Source organism: Stylophora pistillata, chromosome 5, assembly GCF_964205215.1.
Source record: "Stylophora pistillata chromosome 5, jaStyPist1.2, whole genome shotgun sequence".
Lineage (NCBI taxonomy): Eukaryota > Metazoa > Cnidaria > Anthozoa > Scleractinia > Pocilloporidae > Stylophora > Stylophora pistillata.
The window spans coordinates 1,750,001-1,776,603 of NC_142523.1; the positions used below are offsets into that span (position 1 = coordinate 1,750,001).

At 39.8% G+C, this 26,603-nt stretch overlaps 3 protein-coding genes, 1 long non-coding RNA gene and 3 pseudogenes across 5 annotated transcripts in view; 5 read left to right on the top strand and 2 right to left on the bottom strand.

Annotated features, from left to right (window-relative positions):
• The window catches only part of LOC148729792 (tyrosine-protein kinase SRK3-like), a 3,400-nt gene extending 2,484 nt beyond the window's left edge, over nucleotides 1–916 (top strand). Inside the window, exon 3 of the mRNA XM_088762197.1 lies at nucleotides 1–916. This exon is cut by the window's left edge and continues 765 nt beyond it. The gene's annotated coding sequence lies outside the window, so the exon portion shown is untranslated.
• LOC148729793 (uncharacterized) overlaps nucleotides 1–1,513 on the bottom strand; it is a 3,213-nt gene extending 1,700 nt beyond the window's left edge. The window contains exons 1-3 of the long non-coding RNA XR_016002118.1: nucleotides 1,397–1,513; nucleotides 1,080–1,160; nucleotides 1–20 (exon numbers count right to left, since the gene is read on the bottom strand). The exon at nucleotides 1–20 is cut by the window's left edge and continues 1,700 nt beyond it. This is a non-coding gene — a long non-coding RNA (uncharacterized LOC148729793). The remainder of the gene's footprint in view (nucleotides 21–1,079; nucleotides 1,161–1,396) is intronic.
• Nucleotides 1–16,279, top strand: part of LOC111325007 (uncharacterized) — a 44,421-nt gene extending 28,142 nt beyond the window's left edge. The window contains exons 15-20 of the mRNA XM_088762167.1: nucleotides 1,824–1,985; nucleotides 2,386–2,463; nucleotides 7,942–8,009; nucleotides 8,786–13,984; nucleotides 14,441–14,495; nucleotides 14,872–16,279. Coding sequence (XP_088618293.1) covers nucleotides 1,824–1,985; nucleotides 2,386–2,463; nucleotides 7,942–8,009; nucleotides 8,786–13,984; nucleotides 14,441–14,488 — 5,555 coding nt within the window. The 3' untranslated portion in view covers nucleotides 14,489–14,495; nucleotides 14,872–16,279. The remainder of the gene's footprint in view (nucleotides 1–1,823; nucleotides 1,986–2,385; nucleotides 2,464–7,941; nucleotides 8,010–8,785; nucleotides 13,985–14,440; nucleotides 14,496–14,871) is intronic.
• Nucleotides 2,748–6,609, bottom strand: LOC148729794 (uncharacterized; annotated as a pseudogene).
• A 1,562-nt stretch (nucleotides 16,280–17,841) lies between the features above and the next one.
• LOC148729795 (uncharacterized) lies at nucleotides 17,842–20,268 on the top strand (annotated as a pseudogene).
• A 372-nt stretch (nucleotides 20,269–20,640) lies between these two features.
• On the top strand, nucleotides 20,641–21,341 carry LOC111339195 (tetratricopeptide repeat protein 28-like). The gene has a single exon (XM_022945787.2). The coding sequence runs from the start codon at nucleotides 20,745–20,747 to the stop codon at nucleotides 21,339–21,341; it is 597 nt and encodes a 198-aa protein (XP_022801522.2). The 5' UTR covers nucleotides 20,641–20,744.
• Nucleotides 21,342–21,418: 77 nt separating this feature from the next.
• Nucleotides 21,419–24,212, top strand: LOC111343035 (uncharacterized; annotated as a pseudogene). The gene is made up of 2 exons (XR_016002124.1): nucleotides 21,419–22,352; nucleotides 22,437–24,212. The product of XR_016002124.1 is annotated as an uncharacterized LOC111343035 (transcript).
• The last annotated feature ends 2,391 nt before the right edge of the window (nucleotides 24,213–26,603 follow it).

The window sequence follows — 26,603 nt, forward strand, 5'->3', positions numbered from 1 at the left end:
AAAATGTTAAGATGCCTTTCCTGCAAGAAAACCAAGAACAACAGGCATTACATTGTATGTCAATGGTGGCACCCATTACATCTTGCTGACTAGAGTACGGTAACCCTTGGCTTTGCAATAAGACTACGATGATATCATGATACATCTTTTGGACTTTTATTATACTGTTTCATGAAAGAGGATTCTGGTGCAAGGTTGCTTTAACAAGTCCAATGTTCTCGATAGAAAATGTTCATTGACAGAATGAAAATGTAGACAAACTTCACAGGACACAAATGCATTCACAGTAATAACATAACTACATTTGTACGTATGAATTCAAGCAAACTGACAGATCAACAAACATAAAATTATCAAACCAAGAACCACAGCCTTCTAATAGGGGCAAAATGATTGAAATTAGGGGGACAAATAGAAAAAAAAAATGATAGATGGAAGTCTGGGGACATGTTTCTTCTTTTCTCTTTTGGTGAGAAGGGAAGCATCTTTTATATTTCTGGTCTCATCATGAGATGTTTAAAAAATTGAATTGCCAAAAAAGTAGTGAAATAAAATGACAGCTACCACAAGACTTGACACAGCCAAACACGAAAACAGTTCACAGCAAACTTGAAACTTATTTTGAAAAATAAAATAACAAGACCGCCATAAGTAGGCAAAAGTACAAGATTTTAAAAGCAACTTAAAAATACTTGTGATTATTATGTAGGTTATAACTTGTTTCACAGTAATCGGAACTGGTTTTTAATTATGGTAAATTTCTGTAAAAATGCACAAGGGCTGGTGTGGTTGGATTTAGCTATGACATTGAAACTTTTCAATACTAAAAATGTAGTAACGGGCATATGTGGAACGGAACCTTTTTTAAGTTTTCATTTAGCTTAAGATTATTGAAATAAATTCTGATAAGACATCACTGAGTAAATTGCAGACCTTTTTACTTGATCGTGAACAACAACAAAAATGGCCAAATTAAATGAAATTTGGTTTGGCACAAATATAATGCGCCGTTTTCGTACATGTTTCAGGGTGGTAATGGCAAATTAGCGTATTAAAATTTGTAAGGTATAACATCTAACCTTAATTGCCACGTTTCGGCTGCTTCAGGAACCTGCAACTGTGTAACTTTCAATGTACAGTGGCATCCTTCGCGAGTAAAACTACAAAGAGACAGCACAAATTTTTCCAGCACTGTCTAGAAGGGTGAATATTGAAAGAAATTGCTCTGCGTATAAACGCTGATATGCTTGAAAGTCGTTGGCTGAACGATTGTACATTTTATACTATCAAGCTTAATGTTTACAACAAGCGTTCGGCGAACGACTTTTCGATTAGATAACATAAATAACGTGGCATCTTTGAATGCAGTTCAGATAGCAAAGACTACTCTTTTTACCTTCTAACAACGTCTTGGTCCTCAATCTGCTGGTATCGTCAAAATCAGCAATAATTCAAAATGGCGGAATCCTTTCGCGAACATTACGTTGGCTGACACGCGGGCTCTCGATAGTCTCTATGGCAACTCGCAAGATCCACGCAAATCCACGAATTCCGCACACTCTGATGGGGCGCGAAAATAGTTTTTGACCCAGGCCTTAATTCACTTGAGAGTCTGAGGACAGAAAATGGGTGAAGAATAAAACTATCACTGAACTCTAACACGATAGCACTAAAATCATTGGGCGGTTTAATTGGTGAACCACCATACTTGTTATAAATTTGTGAAAACACCGCGGTCTGATTTTCCTCGCTATCAAATAATTGGGGCAGTGCAAAGAGTGCATGAATGCAACACTGATGTAATCCTTCCCTGATTTTGTTAGCAATGGCAAAGGTGTACCTTGAGGACGGCGACACAGAGTACAAAAAAGGACACCTTCAGAACGCTAAACACTCCTACACTGAAGGACTTCAAGTCAGCTGCAGCGATGACCATTTAAATGCCGAACTCTACAGCAAAAGGGCAAAAGTGCATTTCTATTTGGGTGAGAGTTTGTACTACTGTTAAAACAGTCTGTGCTATTGTGCGCCTCAGCTAAAATTAAAGTATAAAAGATCAAAAGAAGAATCGTATGAATTATTCTTTCGTGAGAATAGTTTCATTTTGAGATTTGAGCTCTGGAAAATTTTATTTAGAATATTGCATAGAACAAAACACCATCTTTCCCCTCCAAAGTCAAGCAAAATTTCTCCTGGTTTAAAATAGACCAAGCCTTCACAAATCGCTTCTAAACTCTCTCTTTGACAAGTTCATTTTAATAAAGAGTTATAAATCGACTATCAAAGTGGTAATTTTTACCATGGTTGCTCAGGTGTCCATGATCGCTCTTACATCCCATTCTTTACACTGATTTCGGTCTTGACTTTGACTGGCGCTCTTTGTAGGAAATTTCCAAGAAAGTCGAGACGATGCAACAGTTGCTGTTCAGTTGGCGCCAACTTTGATGGAAGCCATAGAATACGGTGAGTTTATTAGTGATAGAAGTCAATGGAAACAAAATGAGATTCTAGAAGAAAAGATCGTGGATCATTGTATTGAGATGTGCCTTTCTTAACTTTCACTGTTTAAGGAACTTGAACTTTATTTTTATTTAGACATGGTAAATCTATCAGATAAAATAATAATGTTATTACAATCTATTATTACAATGACATTCTACTTTAATCTAGATAAACATGATCTAAATTTGAAGGTGAAATAGTAAAATAAAGAAGTTCTGCTTTCCATAGATGCCGTGTGCGTTTTGTCGGTTCAGACGAAGAAATCGCGACAACAATTGCGAAAAGATTGAAGTGATTTTGCTCGCCGCAATTCAGGGGACAAGCTGTTCCAGATAACCGCACCGTTATAGCTAAAGCTATTTTTCAGGAAATTGGTGCGGGGCAATGGAACAGCTAGTTTGTTTTCAGAGTTCCTTAGATTATAAGGAGGATCATATTTAGTGAAAAGAGAACCAAGATAGTCGGGCGCAAGACCATGTATAGATTTATAGACCATGGTGGCCACTTCTATTTGTCGCTGAGTATCCAACCGTCTCCAGTTAAGTTGCTCAAAAAGAGGATCAGCGTTTGTGTAATAACTGGAGAAGGTCAGAATACGGGCAGCCCGGTTTTGCAACTTTTGGAGCTTATACGAAAGACCTTTGTTACAATGCCCCCAGACCTCGCTGTAGTAATTAAAATACGGTTGAACTAAGGCATTGAAAATGGACTCCAGCGTTTAATTGCTCCAATGCCTGATGCGATTTTCTTGGCTATTTTTTCAATGTGCATATTCCATGAAAGATTTTCATCTATATTCACACCCAGAGATTTAACCGAGCTAACTTGTTTAATTATGTCACCACCTATGAATAGTTTAGGGGAAGTATCGTAAGTACCTATCCTCTGCCGCAATCCAATTAACATGAATTCAGTTTTAGATGAATTAAGAGTCAATTTGTTTGCAGTAAGCCATGTATTAATATTGGATAGGTCGTAATTAATTTGATGGCCTGCTCCCAGTTGGCTTGTTAGCTCAATTGGTAGAGCGCTGCACTAGTATCGCAGAGGTCAGTGGTTCGAGTCCCGTACAGGCCTGAAATTTTTTTCAGGTCTGATTTTCACTATTGCTCAAATAGTGCTTTACTGCGAAGGATCGTTCTCATATAGGTCGTGATTCATAACATCATCGATCATTTCTATGTTGTTACTGGCAAAGGTCAGGTGAGTATCGTCGGCACACATACGTGCAACTGAATTACACAGGCAATTAGGAAGATTATTTATGTATAAAACAAAAAGCAAAGGTCCTAGAATTGTTCCTTGCGGAATTCCACAAGTGAGAACTTGACTAATTGAGAGCGAACCATTTACGAAACATTGTTGATTGCGATTATCTAGGTATGACCTAAACCATTCATAAGCGATACCGTGGATACCATATTCGAATAATTTGGACATAAGAATTGTATGGTCAACGGTATCGAAAGCCTTCTTTAGGTCGACAAAAACTACTGCATTTATACTGCCTTTATCGATGTCGAAGGCCCAATTGTTTGTGGCCTCCGACAAGGCAGTAACAGTTGAATGGAGCGAACGAAAACCAGATTGCTGGCTGGAAATCAAATTGTTTTCGGTGAGATACCCGTAAACCTGGACGTAAATGATACGCTCAAACACCTTAGCTACTACAGTGACGATAGAAATTGGGCGGTAATTGTTTAAGTCGGAGTGCTCTCCCTCTTTGAAATGTGGAATAACCTTTGCGCATTTCCATTCCTGATGGAAAACACCTGATCTGATGGACTGATTAAAAATAGAACACATAGGATCAGCTATCAGATCAGTGCACTCCATAAGAAGTCGTGCAGATATCATATCTAAGCCTGTGGCTTTCGATTTACAAAGCTTAGACAAAAGTGAGAACACTTTAGAAGGATTAATACATTTTAACTCAAAACGTTTGTCAGTTCCCTCAAGGTAATGTAGGTGTGACCATTATTAGAATAAATCTGGCTAGCAAGCTTGGGTCCAATAGAAGAAAAGTGATTATTGAAGGCATCGGCCAGCTCAGAAGGGCCGTAAATAGAGTTACCATTGCGTTTGATTTCTTTTATGGAACAATTATTAGTTTTCCTCGACGTGAGCTCATTTACAATCCTCCAGGTCTGGCGCGGATTGCCTTCGTTTTCGTCTAATGCCCTTTTATAATAGAGCTCTTTTGCTTTTTTGATTTCGTTATTAACCCATTAATGGCCGTAGCTTTTGTGGAAAACTGTGTTTTGAAGCTAGTCGAGCAGATTTTGGGTCACTGTTGTGGTTTTAAAAGCTCAAACTTACCAAAAACCTCTTGACAGCTCGTACACTCGACGGCCTTTCGATCCAAATGCAAAATGGCGGCCTGAAATCTCGGGCACGCGCAGAAAGCAAAATTTGGAGATTTTTGGGTTGAAAAATAATGCCCCACTTACGACTTTTACTTTTCTCTCTTTCTCCTGCCCTTTGTTTCCCCTCTCCTTGCCTGAAGTTTCTCCTCACTTGCTAGAAATTTAGTAGGCTTCATTTTGGTGTGGAGATTTTTTTGGAAACTCATTATTTTCAAAGCACATGTTCAGGAAGGTAGGTGGGTAATGGAACAAGATTTTCGTGCAGATTTTCAGGTCAAAGTTACATGGTTTTTTGGCTATTTCTCCAATCTCCTTCACTCAATTGCGCTCATTCTGGTATCGTTTGTAAGATATTTTCAACCTGTTGTGGCGCTCCAGGGTTAAAAGTGATGATGCCACAAAGTGTAGAAAGGGTGTGGGTCCCCATGGGCGCATACGGGCGCACTGGATGTCAATAGGTTAACTAGGCTGCGAAATTTTTTAAAAAGTAGCCAGTCATTAGCATCCTTAGAACGCAATGTTTTCAATTTAAGAATATCTCTGTCATGCATTCGTTTCTGTAAGTAAGGTATAATCCAAGGTGACTTTGAGGCGCGCGCCCGTTTTACATGAAGTGGGGCATGCTTGTTTAAACATTCCAGGAATAGTTGTTTCCATACAGCCCACATTAAATTAGGATCAGCATAGCTTTCGATGCTACTCCAATCCTGTTGACATATATCGTTACGAAAGGGATCAGAGTTAAAATTCTTAAATTTCCTATATCTCAGGGTAGTATGCTTATTAGTCGTCGATTTTATAGAAACTTTACGAAAAGCGTAAACTAAACTGTGATCGCTGATGCCTATATGCGAGACCCCTGAGCCGACGACCATATCTGGAGTATTCGTTACAATTAGATCAATTAGAGTAGATGATTTGTCCGTAATTCTAGTATGTTCACTTATTAACTGGTCAAGGCTGTAAACTTCAGCAATATTAGATAAGATATTTGTACTGTTGTCAAACTCAGGCGTGGCCATATTACAATTCAGATCTCCTGAGACGTAATATTCGATATTTTCTGAGTCTAGTTTTCTAATAAGGTCTTTAAATGGTCTAAAAAGGTCAATTGAAGAATCAGGGGGTCTATACCAGGTCATAACGGTAAAAGACCTTGATCTGGGCTTCTTGATTTCGACAGTCAGACTTTCTATGTGTTCACATATTAGATCAGAGCGAACAGAATAATTGATTTTGGAACAAATAAAAAAAACAAACACCCTCTCCAGACCTACCGTTGGAGGAGCGATCGCTACGAATGGATTCATAGCCAGAAATATGAATTTCATTAGCGCTTATTGTGTCATCCAATTTAGTTTCATTTATAGCTAAGATATCGATAGGTCTGTTGGAAAGCAAAAATTCTTAGTTCGTCAATGTGTGCAGAAAGACTATTGATATTTAGCGAGGCCAATTTGAAGCCTCGTTTAGACGGGAGAATTCGTGAGAAACGATTAGATTTCCAAGGTCACGATTACGCTCTGAATTAAACGGACGGCGAGTTAAGGTCAACTACATTCATCTAATTTATTCGCGAAGTTGTTATACTTTGGAGTACTTCTCAAAAAACATATTCATATGATTTTACTTCTGCCTCAAAAAAAATTTAAAAAAAAGAAGACAGTGTTCACTTATCCGTTAGGATTCCAATCAGTTGACTCAGTGATCGGCCCATAAATTTTGCGAGGGATGCCGCCATTTTGGAAACAAACGAGGAACCTGGCCATACATGCAAATTCCTATATCCCTCTTGTTGACAGTTTTGTTTATCGCCAAAGAATTGAATACTTGAGTCAAGAATTCCCTCATGTATGGCCCCTAATAGTTTAAACAACCCAAAAGAATATCCTTTGAAGGTGAAAAAAGGATAGTGAGAACTTACCAGTAAGCGACCAGCTTACTTAATAAGATTCAAGTTGCCGGAGTCTGAAGGCGTAAATGCTAACTTCGGATCAGCCACTGTTTAGTAGTTGGCTTTACAATGCAAAAGGTAGCCATGTGCAAATAAGAAACATGCGGTGGTACTGGGTAAAAAGTAACAGACTCCCTTCTGATACAATGAAATATATGAAGTTCATATATTTTGAACTGCGGTATTAGATACGTATGATGCACGATCCTGGCAGTAGATAGCGCTATTTAAGCAACAGCGAAAATCAGACCTCAAAAAACAATCAGGCCTGTACGGGATTCGAACCACTGACCTCTGCGATACTAGTGCAGCGCTCTACTGATTGAGCTAACAAGCCAACTTAATGGCCTGCTCCCAGTTGGCTTGTTTGCTCAATTGGTAGAGCGCTGCACTAGTATCGCAGAGGTCAGTGGTTCGAATCCCGTACGGGCCCGATTTTTTTCAGGTGTGATTTTTGCTGTTGCTTAAATAGCGCTATCTACTGCGAGGATCGTGCATCATACGTATCTAATACCGTAGTTCAAAATATATGAACTTCATATATTTCATTGTATCTGATTTATCACTTTCATGGGTTTATTATGAATCAACTTAATGGCCTGCTCCCAGTTGGCTTGTTTGCTCAATTGGTAGAGCGCTGCACTAGTATCGCAGAGGTCAGTGGTTCGAATCCCGTACGGGCCCGATTTTTTTCAGGTGTGATTTTCGCTGTTGCTTAAATAGCGCTATCTACAGCGAGGTTCGTGCATCATACGTAGACTCCCTTCTATTTGTTGTTTGTGTTACTTATTTGCCACTTGAAAATCATTTGGATCTAGCAACAAGTTAAAACTAGTTTGCAGTCAAATCATTCTATGAAATAAGTTTGCACGCTGATTTCCAGGCATATTTAGAATCTAAAATGTAAAACAAAGGGACTGCGAGAACTGAAGCATTTTAAAACTTTCCCATCGTATTGAAAAAAACAATAATATAGCGAAACTTTGATCCAACGGGTAGAGATTTCATGCTGCAGTTTGGTCAAAGTAGGTCACTTAGTGATGGTTTCGACAAGTTAACTTTTGTATTACCAACAAAAGCGAATGAGAAGCTTGCATTGAAAAGATGATTTTCTTTTAGGAGCTGGGGCTTGTGCGCAGTTGCAGTTACATGAGGAGGCCTTGAACTGGTGTCTGAAAGGACTAACAGTATCCTTTTATGTTACAAACATAAGTGATCATGTGAGCAAGTTATAGGTGAATGCTGAAGTTTCGACAACCCCAAAAACTCCAAAAACTGTGGGTATTGCGGTAGGTTGCACAATCGTTGTGCATACTTATGTCTAGAAGTTAGAATTTGACTTATAGTTTGGGTATTGGCTGTTAATGATACCTTTCAGAAAACTTCTTTACTTCATATTCAACAATTATCTATCTCCGGATACGTCAATGATAAATGTATCCGTCTGCTTTTTCTGCAAAACATAATTTCCGTTTAGCTCCCATTTAGCTCGAGTTTAGCTCTTATAGTCACCCGCGATTAATTGAAAGATTTTCAAATTTCTAGTTACCAAAACCTTCAAATCATCCCTCTAAATCATAAAAAAAAAAACTCAATGCGCGCTTATGGATTTTCTTATCTTGTCGCATGCTCCATCTCGGCCCAAAAAGGATAGCGTGCATTTCCTCAGAGTGAAGGCAGTAAAAAAGAGTTTTTCCGCTTCAAAGAGTATATTTTGTTTTGGATGGGCTAAATTTCAAGGGCCAACTTTGGACGCAATAAATTATGAAATGTCTCATTTTCATCTTATCTTCTATGAAGTGCATACTACTAAAATGGACCACGTTGCAATTGAAATCAAACTGCAGTCGGCTATAATACGTAAATACTTTAAAAAAAGGAAACAAAAATAAAAAAAAGTAGCTGGCAACAACTTTGACATCTTTGCCGAACATTCTTCATTACTATCCTTTACCCTTTGAAGTTCGAAAAGCACCATACTAAATTACAAACAATCGCACATCAGGAGCGTGATCTTAAACTTGCCAAAGAAATAGGAGGAAAAACTGGAGAGCGAACAGCAGATGCAAATATTGGCAATGGGTATGATAGTCTCGACAATTTTGAAAAGGCCATCAAACACCACGAGCGTCGCCTAAAAACTGCAAAAGAGGTGGGAGACAAAGCTGGAGAGGGACACGCCTCTCAAAATCTTGGCAATACCTTTCGTAGTCTTGGCGATTTTAGGAAAGCCATTGAGCACCATGAGAATCATCTAAAAGTTGCTAAAGTAGTGGAAGACAAAGCCATGGAGGGAGAGGCCTATGCTAATCTTGGCATTGACTATAATAGGCTTGGCGATTTTAGGAAGGCCATTGAGTATCATGAGCGTTGTCTAAAAATTACTCAAGAAGTGGGAGACAAAGGCGGAGAGGGACAGACTTATGCTAATCTTGGCAATGAGTATTTTAGGCTGGGCGATTTTAATAAGGCCATTGAGCACTACGAGCGTCATCTAAAAATTACTCAAGAAGTGGGAGACAAAGCTGGCAAGGGACGGGCCTATGCAAATCTTGGCAATGCCTATTTTGAGCTTGGCGATTTTAGGAAGGCCATTGAACACCATGAATGTCATCTGAAAATTGCAAAAGAAGTGGAAGACAAAGCCATGGAGGGAGAGGCCTATGCTAATCTTGGCATTGACTACAATAGCCTTTGCGATTTCACGAAGGCCATTGAGTATCATGAGCATTCTCTGAAAATTGCTCAAGAAGTGGGAGACAAAGCTGGAGAGGGACGTGCCTATGCAAATCTTGGCAATGGCTATTGTAGGCTTGGCGATTTTGGGATGGCCATTGAGCACCATGAGCGTTGTCTAAAAATTACTCAAGAAGAGGGAGACAAAGCTAAAGAGGGACGGGTCTATGGAAATCTAGGCAATTGCTATTCTGGGATTTGTGATTTTAGGAAAGCCATTGAGCACCATGAGCATCATCTAAAAATTGCCCAAGAAGTAAAAGACAAAGCTGGAGAGCGTGGGGCCTATAGAAATCTTGGCTATAACTATCATAGGCTTGGCGATTTTAGGAAGGCCATTGAGCACGATCAGCGTTGTCTACAAATTGCCAAAGAAGTGGGAGATAAAGCTGGAGAGGGAGAGGCCTATGTAAATCTTGGCAATGGTTATCATAGGCTTGGCGATATTAGGAAGGCCATTGAGCACCATGAGAATCATCTAAAAGTTGCTAAAGTAGTGGAAGACAAAGCCATGGAGGGAGAGGCCTATGCTAATCTTGGCATTGACTATAATAGGCTTGGCGATTTTAGGAAGGCCATTGAGCATCATGAGCGTTGTCTAAAAATTACTCAAGAAGTTGGAGACAAAGCTGGAGAGGGACGGGCCTATGCAAATCTGGGCAAGGGCTATTTAGGGCTTGGCAATTTTAGGAAGGCCATTGAGCAACATGAGCGTCATCTAAAAATTGCTCAAGAAATGGGAGACAAAGCTGAAGAGGGAGGTGCCAATGCCAATCTTGGCAACAGCTATTTTGGGCTTGGCGATTTTAGGAAGGCCGTTGAGCACCATAAGTGTCATCTGAAAATTGCTCTAGAAGTGAGGGACAAAGCTGGTGAGGGCGGGGCCAATAGGAATCTTGGCAACGCCTATTCTAGGCTTGGCGATTTTAGGAAGGCCATTGAGCACCATAAGCATGATCTAACAATTGCTAAAGAAGTGGGAGACAAAGCTGGAGAGGGACTGGCCTATGGAAATCTTGGCATTGACTATCATAGGCTTGGCGATTTTAGGAAGGCCATTGACCACCATCAGTGTTGTCTAAAAATTGCCAAAGAAGTGGGAGAAAAAGCTGTAGAGGGAGGGGCCTATGCAAATCTTGGCAATGGCTATCATAGGCTTGGCGATATTAGGAAGGCCATTGACCATCTTGAGTGTAGTCTAAAAATTGCCAAAGAAGTGGGAGACAAAGCTGTTGAGGGACAGGCCTATTCAAATCTTGGTCATGTGTATTGTGGCCTTGGCGATTTTAGGAAGGCCATTGAGCAACATGAGCGTCATCTAAAAATTGCTCAAGAAATGGGAGACAAAGCTGAAGAGGGAGGTGCCAATGCCAATCTTGGCAACAGCTATTTTGGGCTTGGCGACTTTAGGAAGGCCGTTGAGCACTATGAGTTTCATCTGAAAATTGCTCGAGAAGTGGGGGACAAATATGGGGAGGGCGGGGCCAATGGGAATCTTGGCAACGCCCATTATAGGCTTGGCGATTTTAGGAAGTCCATTGACCACCATAAGCAGGATCTAACAATTGCTAAAGAAGTGGGAGACAAAGCTGGAGAGGGACGGGCCTATGGAAATCTTGGCAGTGGCTATCATAGGCTTGGCGATATTAGGAAGGCCATTGACCACCATCAGTGTTGTCTAAAAATTGCCAAAGAAGTGGGAGAAAAAGCTGTAGAGGGACGGGCCTATGCAAATCTTGGTAATGTGTATTTTTACCTTGGCGATCTTAGGAAGGCCATTGATCACCACAAGCTTCATCTGAAAATTTCTAAAGAACTGGGAGACAAAGCTGGAGAGGGACAGAGCTATGGAAATATTGGCATTGGCTATCTTAGGCTTGGCGATTTCAAGAAGGCCATTGAGCACCATGAGCTCGATCTGAAAATTGCTAAAGAAGTGGGAGACAAAGCTGGAGAGGGAAGGGCCTATGGAAATCTTGGCAATGGTTATTTTGGGCTTGGCGATTTTAAGAAGGCCATTGAGTTCCACGAGCTTCGTTTAAAAGCTGCTATTGAAGTGGGAGACAAAGCTGGAGAGGGACAGGCCTATGGAAATCTTGGCAGGGCCTATCATAGCCTTGGCGATTTTTGGGAGGCCATTCAGCTGCATTATGACCATCTAAAAATTGCTAAAAAAGTGGGAGATAAAGCTGGAGAGGGAGAAGCCAATGCAAATCTTGGCAATGGCTATCAGAGGCTTGGCGATTTTAGGAAGGCTATGGAGCACCATAATCTACATCTAAAAATTGCTCAAGAAATAGGAGACAAAGCTATGGAGGGAGCTGCTCATGCTAATCTTGGCAATAACCATTTTGGGCTTTGCGATATCGGGAGGGCCATTGAGCACCATGAGCATGATTTAAACATTGCTATAGAAGTGGGAGACAAAGCTGGAGAGGGACGGGCCCATGGAAATCTTGGCAATGACTATCATAGGCTTGGCGATTTTGGGAAGGCCATTGAACACCATCGGAGTCATCTAGAAGCTACGAAAGAAGTGGGGGACAAAGCTGGAGAGGGAAAGGCCCATGGAAGTCTTGGCAATGACTATTATAGCTTTGGCGATTTTAGGAAGGCCATTGAGCACCATGAGCATCATCTAAAAATTGCTAAAGAAGTGGGAGACAAAGCTGGAGAGGGACAGGCCCATGGAAATCTCGGCAGTGATTATTATTATCTCGGCGATGTTAGGAAGGCCACTGAGCATGATGAGTGGCATCTGAAAATTGCCAAAGACGTGGGAGACCAAGCCGGAGAGGGACGGGCCTATGCAAATCTTGGCAGTGACTATTTTGGGCGTGGCGATCTTAAGAAGGCCATTGAGTACCACGAGCGTCATCTAGAAATTGCTAACAAAGTGGGTGACAAAGCTGGAAAGGCTAAATCATTAAGTGTTCTTGCTCAGATATTTGAAATTCAAAAAGCTCCTTTGAAAGCTATCAGCTTTTATACATCCAGTTTGACAATGTATAACGAAGTCAGAGCTTCCCTCCAGTTTAAAGACGAGTGGAAGATTAGCTACAGGGAAACCTACAATCATATCTATAGAAAATTGTGGCGTCTTTATTTAAACCAAGATCAGGTTCTTAATGCCTTGTTTACTGCCGAGAATGGACGGGCGCAAGCCTTACAGGATCTCATGGAGGCAAAGTACACCTTTCGAGAAGAAAACGTCGCTTGTTTTTCTCCCTCACTACAGTCAGCTGTTTTCAACCTTAGATTTATCCCATCGACAACAGTTTTTATAGCATTTAGTGAGCAAGAAATTGTCTTCTGGGTCATACAAAGTGATAACAAAGTCGACCTTAGAAAAAAGGAAGTACATGGCTGCGTTTCAGAAAAAGAAGTGAGAGAATTCATCTCGACTCTAAACCATAATGCTCTTGTTGAAATTGGTGCAAGATCTTCCGTTACCTGTGAGAATCGCTCTCTTTATGAGAATCATAATAAAGAATTGACAACTGCAAGAGCCTCTGCCGGTGTGTCTCGCTGTGATTTACGAAAAGAAAGCTTAAGGAAATTATATGACTTCATCCTCGCTCCTATTGCAGACCTGGTTGACGGAGATGACCTTATACTCGTACCCGAAGGTCCGTTTTGTTTGGTCCCCTTTGCTGCACTGGTGAACCCGAATATGCAGTATTTATCGGAAACATTTAGGATCCGTGTGATCCCATCCCTGACTACATTGCAGTTGATTACTGATTGTCCAGAAGACTTTCACAAAAAGACTGGTGCACTACTCGTGGGAGATCCGTGCTTAGAAGAAGTTCTTTTCAACGGAAACAAGCTGTGTCAGCTACCATGTGCAAAGAAAGAGGTAGAGATGATCGGGAATATCCTCGATACCACCCCCCTCATCGGTCAAAAGGCAACTAAAGATGAAGTTTTAAAGCGACTCTCCACGGTCGCTTTGGTACACATCGCTGCACATGGTGCAATGGAAACAGGAGAAATTGCGTTGGCACCAAACCCTACTCGGGGAACCAATCAGCCTGAAGAGAAAGACTTTTTATTAACAATGACAGATGTTTCAAAAGCTCATCTACGGGCAAGACTGGTTGTGCTTAGTTGCTGCCATAGCGCTCATGGAGAAATAAAGGCAGAGGGAGCGGTTGGCATTGCACGAGCATTTTTAGGTGCTGGTGCTCGTTCCCTCCTGGTTTCCCTGTGGGCGATTGATGACGGGGCTACTTTCCAGTTCATGAAACATTTCTATGAAGAGCTTGTGAAAGGAAAGAGGGTCAGTGAAGCCCTTAACCAAGCCATGCGACGTATGAGAGAGTCCGAAACTTTCAAGGAAGTGAGGTACTGGGCGCCCTTCATTCTGATTGGAGATGATGTCTCACTGGAACTGAAGCAAACAGATGACAGCAAAATGCTTAATGTAAATACTAATTCAAAGTCGCGTTGCTCTTAAAATAAGTTTTCCCTGAGTTAAGGAATATTTAGTCAGTATTCAGTTGATTAATTCCGATCAATTGCGATTCATTTGCAAATGACACGAATAATCTCTAGATTAATTTCAGTGACTTATTGATTGAATGCTTGATCAATCGATTGATGGATTGGTTCTTTTTTTTATTTGTGATACTTAAATCAAGATTTTCATAGTTTTCTTGTATTTACAGGTAATATGTGCTTTGTTTCCTTAAAAATGAACTTTCCCGGTCTCGTCTCAGGACCATTAACTTGGCTTCATAGTTGGTGTTTCTGTTTTTTTTTTATTTTAATCTTAACCTTTACATGAATTGTGTTCACGATATGAACAGTTAGAGCTCTTTGGAAAAATGTAGAAGTCCATCGAATGAGGCGCTGACTGTTATTTTTTTTTTTTTTTAAGGTGACTGCTGCAGAAGAGGCTTTACACAAACAAGATGATCTTACTTAGTCTCTAAGTAAGATTATTGCGATACATTTTACAAATGACATAAATAATCTCTAGATTAATTTCAAGGATTTATCGATTGAATGCTTGATCAATCGATCTACTGATTCATTGATTGGTGGACTGGTGCTTTTCTTTTATTATTTCTAGTACTTGAGTAAAGATTTTCATAAATTTTACTTCTATTTACGGGTAATATGCGCTTTGTTCTCCCAAATGTGAACTTTCCGAGTCCGCGCGGAGCTTTAAACCTAGCTTCGTTGCTCTTTCTTTTTTTTATCTTAATTTTTGCATCAGTTATATTTATGATATAAATAGTTAAAGCTCTTTGCAAAGATATAGAAGTCCATTGAATGAGGCCCTAACTGTTTTTTTTTTTTTTGTAGGTGCTTGACGAAAAGGCTTTACACGAACTAGATGAGAACTAGTTAGTCTCTATGTAAGATTATTGTATGAATATACTTTGTTACTTTAACTACAGTTTTCATGGCAGGCGGATGAAAAACGAAAACTGAGCCAAAAAAGTTTGGCAACAGTTTTTAGAGATGTTTTGTCTCAATTTTTACTTTTTTCGCATTTGATCGTAACCAAAAGATTTTGTAAAATGGGACAATTTTTAGAGTGAAATTGTATGCCAAGGTCAGAACAAACCATTTCATGGTTTTCAGTCGTTTTTATTAGAACCTTAAGCATAGTTTTGAGGACTGTATGGTATTTAGGCTAATAAGCAGTCATTAATATTCTTTCAAAGTAGACGGTTTTTGAAATATCAAAACTTTTACGCAAACAAGCCTTTGATTCAAACACGACTCAGGTTATGGTTTCGCAATAACACGTTTCTTTTTCTCTTTTCGCCGGATATGCATAAAGGTCCAATTACATCAACCTTTCAATAGCAGACTTGATTTGCATTATTTTAGAATGTGTTGCGCGCTCTGACCTGTACATCGTGAGCGTTAATTCTAGCTAGGAGACAAGATTGATGTTTGATCCATGAAAGAATTCTGTAATTATGAAACAGAATAACGTAGTTCTTTAGAAAGTGAGACTCAAGTGTCAGTTGTTGGTTTTGTTTGTCTGTTCGATTGGTTTTGTGTTGATTAGAGAAAATGTCAGAAAAAGAATGGTCAGCCACTTTTTGGGAACTGCTAGTTACTGCAGATAAGCTATGATAACTATTACAAAACTGCAAATTATAGGTTGAATTTTACATATATCATTTTTGTTGTTTAGTTGAGAACATGAGAAATTTAATTGCATTAGGCAGAGCGTATTTTAATATAGGACACAAAATTAAATTGTCTGTTCGGTCTCCGTGTACAATACTTTTTTGACATTTTGAAGTGTGTTAGGCATAGACTTTGTTCACGGTAATGAAACTTGGAAACAGACTTGACAAACACTCTTCATTGATGGAAATGTGGAACGGCTAAGGGATCTGAAAAGATGCCAAGATGCCGATGTCTATGGAAATGAGCTCTCAATGGAACTTAACCCTTTAACTCGCAGAAGGGATTAACAAGTAACTTCTCTATATAACATACATAAATTATCAAGCAAACAGGTAATAAGAATACTCAAACTACTTTGGTAGAAGTTATCTTGACCTAACACCTCGTTGCTAATTCACGAAGAAATGTGTAGAGTCAAATGGTTAGGTGGAATAAACGATACCAAGGGGTATGATAACACTTTCCTCAGATTGTCTCTCCTGAAAAGTGCAAATGTGTGAATCAGTGGGCTAACCTTGTAGCTAAGGAAAAAAACGGCATAAACACACCATTATTGTTATTATTATTATTGTTGTTATTATTATTAATGTTGTTATTTTATCAGTATCCAAACTACTGCGCACCTACCCCTCCCTAACCCAGTCAACGTGTAAGGCTTAATATTTGGCTAGGGGAGGGGTAGGGATACAGTTGCTCAGATATTGATCCTTAGCGTTAATGACGTCAGACGATTGTTAAAACTAATATCTTTTCCATTTTTTAACAATAACTTATGCGAGGCGTCCCCTATTATCAATAAAACCTATTTCAGTTTGTTTGCAGCAAAAGTCGGGGCAAGAAATTTTTTCAAATCTGCTTTAAAGTCCCCTCCCGTGCCACGAGGAGTCCTGAATTCAGTGTTGGGTTGGGTTTGATGAAGGGCGTTCGTTTGGGACCTTTCGAAAGTACTTGACCAGAATTTACCTAACAATTTCAGGATATGAAACGAAGATTCCTGGTTAATACCGACACACGTTGAATGCACTCTCTCCTACTTCCAGAAGAAGTTTAAAAACTGGGGAATTTTTTTCCGAGTAGTTAGGACGCTGGTCTTGTAATCTGGTGATTTCGGGTTCAAACTCTCCACCTTGCTCCAGCCACTCACCAGATTTGTTCACTGTAGTTCTGAGTTCAACTCCGTAGCTGCACTTTGTATAAAGTCCACTGATCTGCCTCTAGCCAGTTCGAGTTTTCAAATCACTACACTTATTTACTTTTTCAATTGGTTTGTATTAGCCCTAGAAGGCTCCATCGGGGTAGTGGTTAATTCAGTATCATGGATTCAAACACACACAAAGGAACATTTTTCTATGATTACTTAAGGTAATTAATAAGTGCGCTCTTGTTTGTGAATTTCACTTTCTGGAAAATATTTCATAAAAACCATAGAGGTCTTTTCCACGCTTATAGAGCCTCGTCTACACAATGGGGATTTGGGGGAGTTTGAGAGACTAGCAGCACAGCGGTTTAAAGTTGAGCATATACCAAGGAATCAATTCAAGCCGGCCGCGCATCAGTTTCCCGCGCAAAATTTCAAAGGAAAACTCAAAATACAAACGCTGTTAGGTCCCAAAATAAGCGATAGAAAGCTCAGAGTATGAGTAAGCGCGCTTATCTTGCGGAAATCGCCGTTCATTCGTATCAGTTTATCTCATTCGTGGCACTTTTACCGGCGAAAGAAATTTGTAAAGCTAAATCCTAGTAAACGCTTATATTGCCTGAAAAGCTGAATTTCCATCAGAACAATTTCTAATTGAATATCGAAAGTACTTTGTTATTGCATTACCTTGCGCTGTGATTGGCCCAGAAAATTTTCGCCATCCTCTTAACCGATGAGACGCAAAACGAATATCAATCCTGCTTTTGATCACCTGCATAAAGTAGTTTGCCTGTTTTGACTATAAGTTCTTACTTTCTAACGATGATCTCTAATTAGTAGTATTAATCACTTCGGTTTCGGTTTTCTCGACAGTACATAGGAAGCCGCTCTTAATAGAGTTTAATTTGATAAGAAACAGCACTTGCAAACTGTGGTCCATGATAGTTAAATGTATTTTATTTTAAAAAAGGAAATTAAAATGAAAACTGTAGCCAGCGAAAACTTCGAATTCTTTGCCAAATATTCTGCATTACTATCCCTTACCCTATGAAATTTGAAAAGCACCATACTACTTTATAAACAATTGCACACCTCGAGCGTGATCTAAAACTTGCCAAAAGAAATGGAAGACAAAGCTGGAGAGGGACGGGCCTATGGAAATCTTGGCAATAGCTATTATTGCCTTGCAAATTTTAAAAAGGCCATTCAACGCCACGAGCATTATCTAAAAATTGCAAAAGAGGCAAAAGACAAAACTGCAGAGGGACAGGCCTCTGCAGGATTTGGCAATGGTTATCATGGCCTTGGCAGTTTTAGGGAGGCCGTTGAGCATCATGAGCGTCTTCTAAAAATTGCTAAGGAAGTGGGAGACAAGGCTGGAGAGGGACGAGCCTATGGAAATCTTGGAAATGGCTATCATGGCCTTGGCAATTTTATGAGGGCCATTGAACACCATGAGCGTCATCTAAAAATTGCTAAAGAAGTGGGAGACAAGGCTGGAGAGGGACAGGCCTATGAAAATCTTGGTAATGGCTATCAAAGGCTTCGCGATCTTAAGGCCATTGAGTACCATGAGCGTCTTCTGAAAATTGCGAAAGAAGAGGGAGACAAGGCTCGAGAGGGACAGGCCTATGGAAATCTTGGAAATGACTATCATAACCTTGCCGATTTTAAGAAGGCCATTGAACACCATGAGCATCATCTAAAAATTGCTAAAGAAGTGGGAGACAAGGCTGGAGAGGGACAGGCCTATGGAAATTTTGGCAATGGCTATCAAAGGCTTGACGATTTTAGGAAGGCCATTGAACACCATGAGCGACATCTAAATATTGCTAAAGAAGCGGGAGATAAAGCTGGAGAGGGAAGGGCCCATAAAAATACTGGCTATGGCCATTATGGCCTTAGCGAATTTAAGAAGGCCTTTGAGTGCTATGAGCGTCATCTAAAAATTGCTAAAGAAGTGGGAGACAAGGCCGGAGAGGGACAGGCCTATGGAAATTTTGGTAATTGCTATCAAAGGCTTGGCGATTTTAAGAAGGGCATTGAGCACCATGCGCGTCATCTAAAAATTGCTAAAGAAGCGGGAGATAAAGCTGGAGAGGGAAGGGCCCATAAAGATATTGGCAATGGCTATTATGGCCTTAGTGAATTTAAGAAGGCCCTTGAGTGCTATGAGCGTCATCTAAAAATTGCTGAAGAAGTGGGAGACAAGGCTGGAGAGGGACGAGCCCATGGAAATTTTGGAAATTGCTTTCAAAGGTTTGGCGATTTTAAGAAGGCCATTGAGCACCATGAGCGTCATCTAAAAATTGCTAAAGAAGTGGGAGAAAAGGCTGAAGAGGGACGAGCCTATAAAAACCTTGGTACTGGCTATGTATGACTTAGCGATTTTAAAAAGGCGATTGAGTACCATGAGTGTCATCTAAAAATTTCTAAAGAAGTAGGAGACAAAGCTGAAGAGGGATCGGCTTATGGGAATCTTGGCAATTGCTATCAAAGGCTTGGAGATTTTAGGGAGGCCATTGAATACCATAAGCGTCATCTAAAAATTGCTAAAGAAGTGGAAGTGACAAAGCTGGAGAGGGACGAGCCTGTAAACATCTCGGCAACGGCTATGATGGCCTTGGAAAAATTAAGGAGGCCATTGAGCACCGTGATGGTCATCTGAAAATTGCCGTAGAAATTGGAGACAAAGCTGGAGAGGGACAAGCGTGTGCAAATCTTGGCAGTGGCTATCGTGGCCTTGGTGATTTTGAGAGGGCCATTGAGCACCATGAGCGTCATTTAAAAATTGCTAAAGAAGTGGAAGACAAAGCCGGAGAGGGACAGACCTATGGAAATCTTGGCAATGACTATCATATGCTTGGCAATTTGGGGAGGCCATTGAGTACCACGAGCGCTATCTGGAAATTGCTAACGAAGTGGGAGACAAAGCTGGAGAGGCTTCGTCGTTAAATGTTCTCGCTCAGATCTTTGAAAGTCAAAAGGTTCCTTGGAAAGCTATCAGTTTCTATACACTCAGTTTGACAATGTATAACAAAATCAGAGCTTCCCACCAGTTTAAAGACGAGTGGAAGATTAGCTACAGCGAAACTTACAATCATATCTATATAAAATTGTGGCGTCTTTATTTAAACCAAGGTCAGGTACTTGAAGCCTTTCTTACTGCAGAGAAAGGACGGGCAGAAGCCTTACGGGATCTCATGGAGATAAAATACACGTGGAGAGAGGTAAACGTTGCTTCGTTTTCTTCCTCAATACAGTCAGCTGCTTTCAACCTTACATCCATTCCATCGACAATAGTTTTTATGGCATCTGGCGAGCATGAAATTGTCTTCTGGGTTATACACAGCGATAAGAAAGTCGACCTGAGAAGAAAAGAGTTAAATGACTGCGTTCAGAAAAAGAAGTGAGAGAATTCATCTCGGCTTTAAACCATAATGCTCTTGAAGAAATTGATGCGCGATCTGCCGTTACTTGTGAAAATCGCTCACTATATGAAAATTACAATCAGGGACTGAAAACTGAAAGAGCTCCTGCTGGTGTGTCTCGCTATGCTCTACCAAAGGAAAGCTTTAGGAAATTATATGACATCATCATTGCTCCTATTGCTGACCTGGTTCACGGAGATGACCTTATATTTGTACCTGAAGGTCCGCTTTGTTTGGTCCCCTTTGTTGCGCTGGTCAACATGAATATGCAGTACATGTCGGAAACGTTCAGGATCCGTGTGACTCCATCTCTGACCACCTTGCAGTTGATTACTGATTGTCCAGAAGACTTTCACAAAAAGACCGGAGCACTACTCGTGGGAGATCCGTGCTTAGAAGAAGTTCTTTTCAACGGAAACAAGCTGTGTCAGCTACCATGTGCAAAGAAAGAGGTAGAGATGATCGGGAACATCCTCGATACCACCCCCCTCATCGGTCAAAAGGCAACTAAAGATGAAGTTTTAAAGCGACTCTCAACGGTTGCTTTGGTACACATCGCTGCACATGGTGCAATGGAAACAGGAGAAATTGCGTTGGCACCAAACCCTACTCGGGGAACCAATCAGCCTGAAGAGAAAGACTTTTTATTAACAATGACAGATGTGTCAAAAGCTCATCTACGGGCAAGAGTGGTTGTGCTTAGTTGCTGCCATAGCGCTCATGGAGAAATAAAGGCAGAGGGAGCGGTTGGCATTGCACGAGCATTTTTAGGTGCTGGTGCTCGTTCCCTCCTGGTTTCCCTGTGGGCGATTGATGACGGGGCTACTTTCCAGTTCATGAAACATTTCTATGAAGAGCTTGTGAAAGGAAAGAGGGTCAGTGAAGCCCTTAACCAAGCCATGCGACGTATGAGAGAGTCCGAAACTTTCAAGGAAGTTAAGTACTGGGCGCCCTTTATTCTCATTGGAGATGATGTTACACTGGAACTGAACCGAACCGATGGCAACCAAATGCTGCCCAATCTAAATATTATTTCGAAGTCACTTTGTTCTTAAAATAACTTATCCCTAAATTGAGGAATATGTAATCAGTATTCATTTGATTAATTTCGATGAAATTCTTAGTGCTATTAGTCTTTTAATTTGTACTATTTATTGAGGGCCACGGGTTCTTCAGTATATTTATTGCTTTGTGTAAGCCTTGTTAAATAAAGTTGATTATTATTATTATTATTATTATTATTATTATTATTATCATTATTGTTATTATACATTTTAAAAATAACGTGATAATCTCTAGATTAAGTTCCATGACTATCGATTGAAAGCTTGATCAATTGATCGATAGATTGATGGATTGATGGATCGGTGCATTTCTCTCTTATTTTTTTTTTTTCATTTCTGGTGCTTAAATCACGGTTTTATTAATTTTTATTCCATTTACTCGTAGTATGCGCTTTATTTTATTAAATAATTTCCCGGTCTGCTCGTGGCCTTAAACTTGGCTCTATAGTTGTTGTTGCTGTTTTTTCTTTTAATCTTAATTTATGCATTAGCTACATTTACGATATAAATGGTGAAAGCTTTTTGCAAAGGTACACAAGTCCATTGAATGAGGCGCTAACTGTCTTTTTCTAGGTCACTGGTGACGAAAAGGCTTGACACAAATAAGATAAGAGTCGGACTAGTTAGTCTTTATATAAGATTATTGCAACACATTTCTCAAATAGCATAAATAAACTTTAGATTAATTTCAAGGTTTAGCCCTTATTGAAGTTGAATACACCGATCAGACACTCCAGCGGTATTTAGCACCAAAGTGAGGCATTAGGGTCGAGTTTGATTCAAGCTCAAGAAGTGATACCCAAACATGTCAAATTTTAATAGTCATAAAAATACAGTAGATTCTGTGATTTTTACAGCGGAGGAGAAAGCCCAGCTACTGTGCGGAGACTTCCCGCGTCAAATAACGAAAGATAGACTAAAGCAGTGGCTGTCGTGTCGAAAAGGAACGGCGAAGGATGGAAGTGCGCGTTCCGACGCCACGAAGGCCGAACTCGCACAAAGGTAACTTAATTTATATAAAGACCTCTATTACCTACATATATCTCGGCAACAACTGTAAGCTAAACTTCTTTTCCGTTCTTTTAGGGTCGTCAGCTATATTAAGAATGGTTGGGAAAGAAATTTTACTGAGAAATGGAAGCACTTGGTATCAAAACAACCACACGAATTGATGGTCTCTACGACCACAGCAACAACCACAAACAATGCTGCTTGTATTGTTTCTTCGGACACAGTCTGGTTACCAATAACCCAAGCTAAGGATATTGTTCCTAATTTCACAATGCAGCATTTCTTAGCCTATTTCATAGAGAGTAAAGTCAAAGAAAACGAGTCAAACGAAGATTATAAGAATGTTAGTTCGATTGCATTTGGTTTGTTTCGACATGGACATATCCAGCAAATAGAAGTCGCTTGTGAGGATGATAAAGTCTACTTTAAGTGTTTTTGCCTACCTGAAATGAAGAAAAGTTTAAGGTAAAATGTAAAACTGACTTTATCCAACGATGAAGTGGTGTTTGCTAGCTGCCCTTGCCCAGCTGGTAAAGGTCCTCGTGGATCTTGCAAGCATATTGCTGCACTTTGCTATGCCCTGGAGGAATTTGTTAGACAGAAATGTTCTAGAGAATTTGAAACCTGTACTTAAAGACTCCAAACCTGGAATCAGCCACGTAAAAGAAAACTTCAACCCCAAAACGTATATGGAATAGATTTTTCGAGGAAAGTGTACAACAGAAAAGAAACACTGCTATAAGCCACTTAATGATCCCAGACGCCCATGTCACAGAACTAATAATGTTCAACAAGCCAACATGGAACTTCTTGAGCTTATTAAGAAAGTGAAATCTAACAGTGGGTTGTTCACATTACTCTCAAGTGAAAAGGCTCAACAAGAAAAGCCTGAGATAATATCTCCAATCAAGGTGCATCCAGTCTCACTTTATGATATACAGGACAGGGCTAGGAGAATAAAAGACAAACTAAGAGTAACTGATCAAGAAAGAGATAAAATAAAACAAACAACAAAGTCACAAAGTAAATGCCAGGAGTGGTTTGAGCACTGAAGAATAAGAATCACTGCGTCTAAATGCAAAAGAGCACTACTTAAGCCAACGACTAGTCTAACAAAGGCAATAAGAGATATCCTGAACTATAACAATCCATATTCAAGTAAATGCATGACTCAGGGATTGGAAGATGAGGCATCCATACTAAAAATGTATGAGGAGAAACTATGCTGCAAAGCTATGGATTCAGGCTTTGTAATTTCTCAAAGCCATCCTTTCCTAGGGGCCTCACCTGATGGAGAAGTAGATGGGGTCTGGTGGAGATCAAGAGAATATTTTCCAATGGGATTTCACTCAAAGAGGCAGTGCGTAGTCGTGGTATCTGTAAATATAGCAGTGATTGGCTAGTCATCAATCCATCTCACAAATTTTTCTACCAAGTACAGCTACAGATGTTTTGCACTGGGTGTGTATGGACAGACCTTGTTTTATCAGATCTTGAGAACTGATCATCTTACATGTCAAGAGAAATGATCATTTTTTATCAGATGTCATCCCTAAACTGGAGAAGTTTTATGATTCACATATAGTTTTAGAGTTAGCATATCCAAGAATCTCTCTCAGGCTTCCCAGATTAAGTAAATTACTTGACAGACAAGTTTAAATAGATATTTTTCACAATTAATGCTACAATATGCCCTGGGATGATGAAAAGTATCATGAAATCGCGGTATCATTGAAACAAGTATTGTAAAATCAAGTTTCCACTGTATGAGGAAAATACTATTATACAGTATCATTGTAAGAAATACAGTACATTTGAATGAATCAATTCATATAATAAATATTTATTGAGGAAAAATGTTTACAAATATGAGAAGTATGGGTTACCCTAAGGAGCTAAAGAACAAAAACAGCACAGACACACCAGTATTATCACTAATGGTAGCAAAGTCCAGCAGTAAGTTGATTGCCAGTGTTGGATCAATGTCAGTGTCTAAACAACTACCTACCCAACCCTCACTAACCCAATCAAGCATGTCAGTGTTGATGTCTGGTCAGCGGAAGGGGTAGAGGCACAGTTGCTCCGATACTGCATGACATTGATCATTAGCGTTAATGTCGGCATTGGATTGTTAAAACTAAGTTAATATCTTTTTCATTTTTAAGCAAGAGCTTATACGAGCCGTCACCTATTATCGATAAAACCTGTTATAGTTTGTTTGCCACAAACTTCGTGGCCAGAATTTTTCTAATCTACTTCAAAGTCCCGTCCGGTCCCACAAGGAGTTCCGAGGGTTTAATGAAGGGCGTTCGTTTGGGACCGTTCAAAAGTTCCTGACCAGAGTTTACCTAACAATTTAATGGCGGCATTCGAATGTTAAAACTAAATTTTAACCAGAATTTTTCTAATCTTCTTCAAAGTCCCGTCCGGTGCCACGAGGAGTTTCGAGCTCAGTGGTGGGTGTGGTAATGAAGGGTGTTTCCTGGTTACTTGCAGAAGAAGTTTAAAAACTGGGAGATTTGGTTGGGGCGCTGGTCTTGTAATCTTAACGTTGCGGTTGAAATCAAGATGCGCAGTTTAAAATTCGCTGCCCATGAAACGGCTGATCACATGCATTTGTTAGAAAGTATATATGACTATGTGTATGAAATAAGAAAAGAAACCATACTATAAAGAGGCAAACACTTAAAAATACTCGGACTCATCACCCCACATTTTTTCCACGTACTAATCCTGCGGAAGTCGGCGTCTTACACAGCTGACATTAGGGACCTTAAGCATCGGACAAATCTATGACGCGGACGCGCACCATAACGGAAAAAAACTGGGAACCGGAACCTCGTCGGTCACGTCACTTGTAAACATTACGCCAACGTGACTAAAATGAGTACGCGGACGTTTCCGCGAAAGTGGTAAGTGACATGTGTGTTCATTAAATGGCGTCGTTTAAAGAGACTAGAAACTTAGTTTTGGAGAATTTGGAATGTTATCTTGATGCAGTTATTGACGAAGGCGATTTTATGCTCCTCTATGACATTAATCAGTCAAAAAATCCAGAGCTTCCACACGAAAACTACGAACCCTTTAATTTCGATGCCTTGGACGCGGTGGAGTGTGTAGCTGACTTTCGTGTCGATTAAAAAAGATATTCCAAGGTTGGCTGATACATTGGGTATTCAATAATTTAATGACCGGGAGGGTATCCGTCCGGTCATTAAGTACCAGTAAATAAGTAAAGGAGTATATGTGATGGTGCTGAAGGACTGTGTATGCTTCTGCGACGGTTTGCTTATCCTTGCTGCCTCAGTGATATGATTGCACTATTTGGACGTCCTGTTCCAGTTATAAACATGATCACCTAAGAAGTTATGAATTTTATTTACAACAATCACCAACAGAGACTAACCCAGTGGAATCAATTCCTTTTACTTACAAATTATGCATTACATTCACGTACACTGAGTAGTTTACAACAGTTGTAAAAATGTAATTTGTGCAAATTATAATCTATTCTTGCGGTTGCAAGAAACAACTAGCGATTCCCAACTACGTACGCAATTGAGAAATTATTAAACAGGAACAACACTTTAAATGAACTGAAAGCCAGCCGAAAAACAATAAATATAGGAGACGTTACTTTGCGCATTTACTCGGTAGGTTACATAACTCGGAAGTTTCGTATGGATTAGCAAGAAAATTCGAAAAGCGCTAGTTACAATAATTTACAAAGGTTTCTTTCTCCTTTCAAAACTATATATCGCTTGTTTAAACTAAGACAACAGCCATTAAAACACTAAATGATAACTAGTCTATTTTGGTAATGCCTAAACATAAGAAAAATTAAGCAAATCTTGGAGGACAAGACGAAGGGCTACCGCTCGAAACGTCAGCTTTTTTATTCGTTACGGTGACCAATTGACAATTTCAACTTAGTTGATATAAGCAATTATCTTGGAGGACAAGAAGTGCTTTTCACGGATGAATTCTCCGCCATAATTTTTCGGCACGACTAAAAAGTAAATAAACAATGGGGATCCGTTTTCGCAATAATATTGAGTGACATTGCTTTATGTTGATAAACAACATTCGTTAGAATTGATCGTGGGTTTTCTCGAGTTTTTTTCTCACCTTAAGAAAACCGCTCTACTAACTATGAGAAAACTTACTATCGAAAAATACTGTCGTTTCGACGAAACGGGACTTGCCCCAGTTTGTCATCAACAGGGCTAAAGAAATGGGAGA

Coding starts and splice junctions, on each gene's coding strand:
- LOC111339195 (XM_022945787.2), top strand. CDS start 20,745: ATGATCGGGAACATCCTCGATACCACCCCCCTCATCGGTCAAAAGGCA.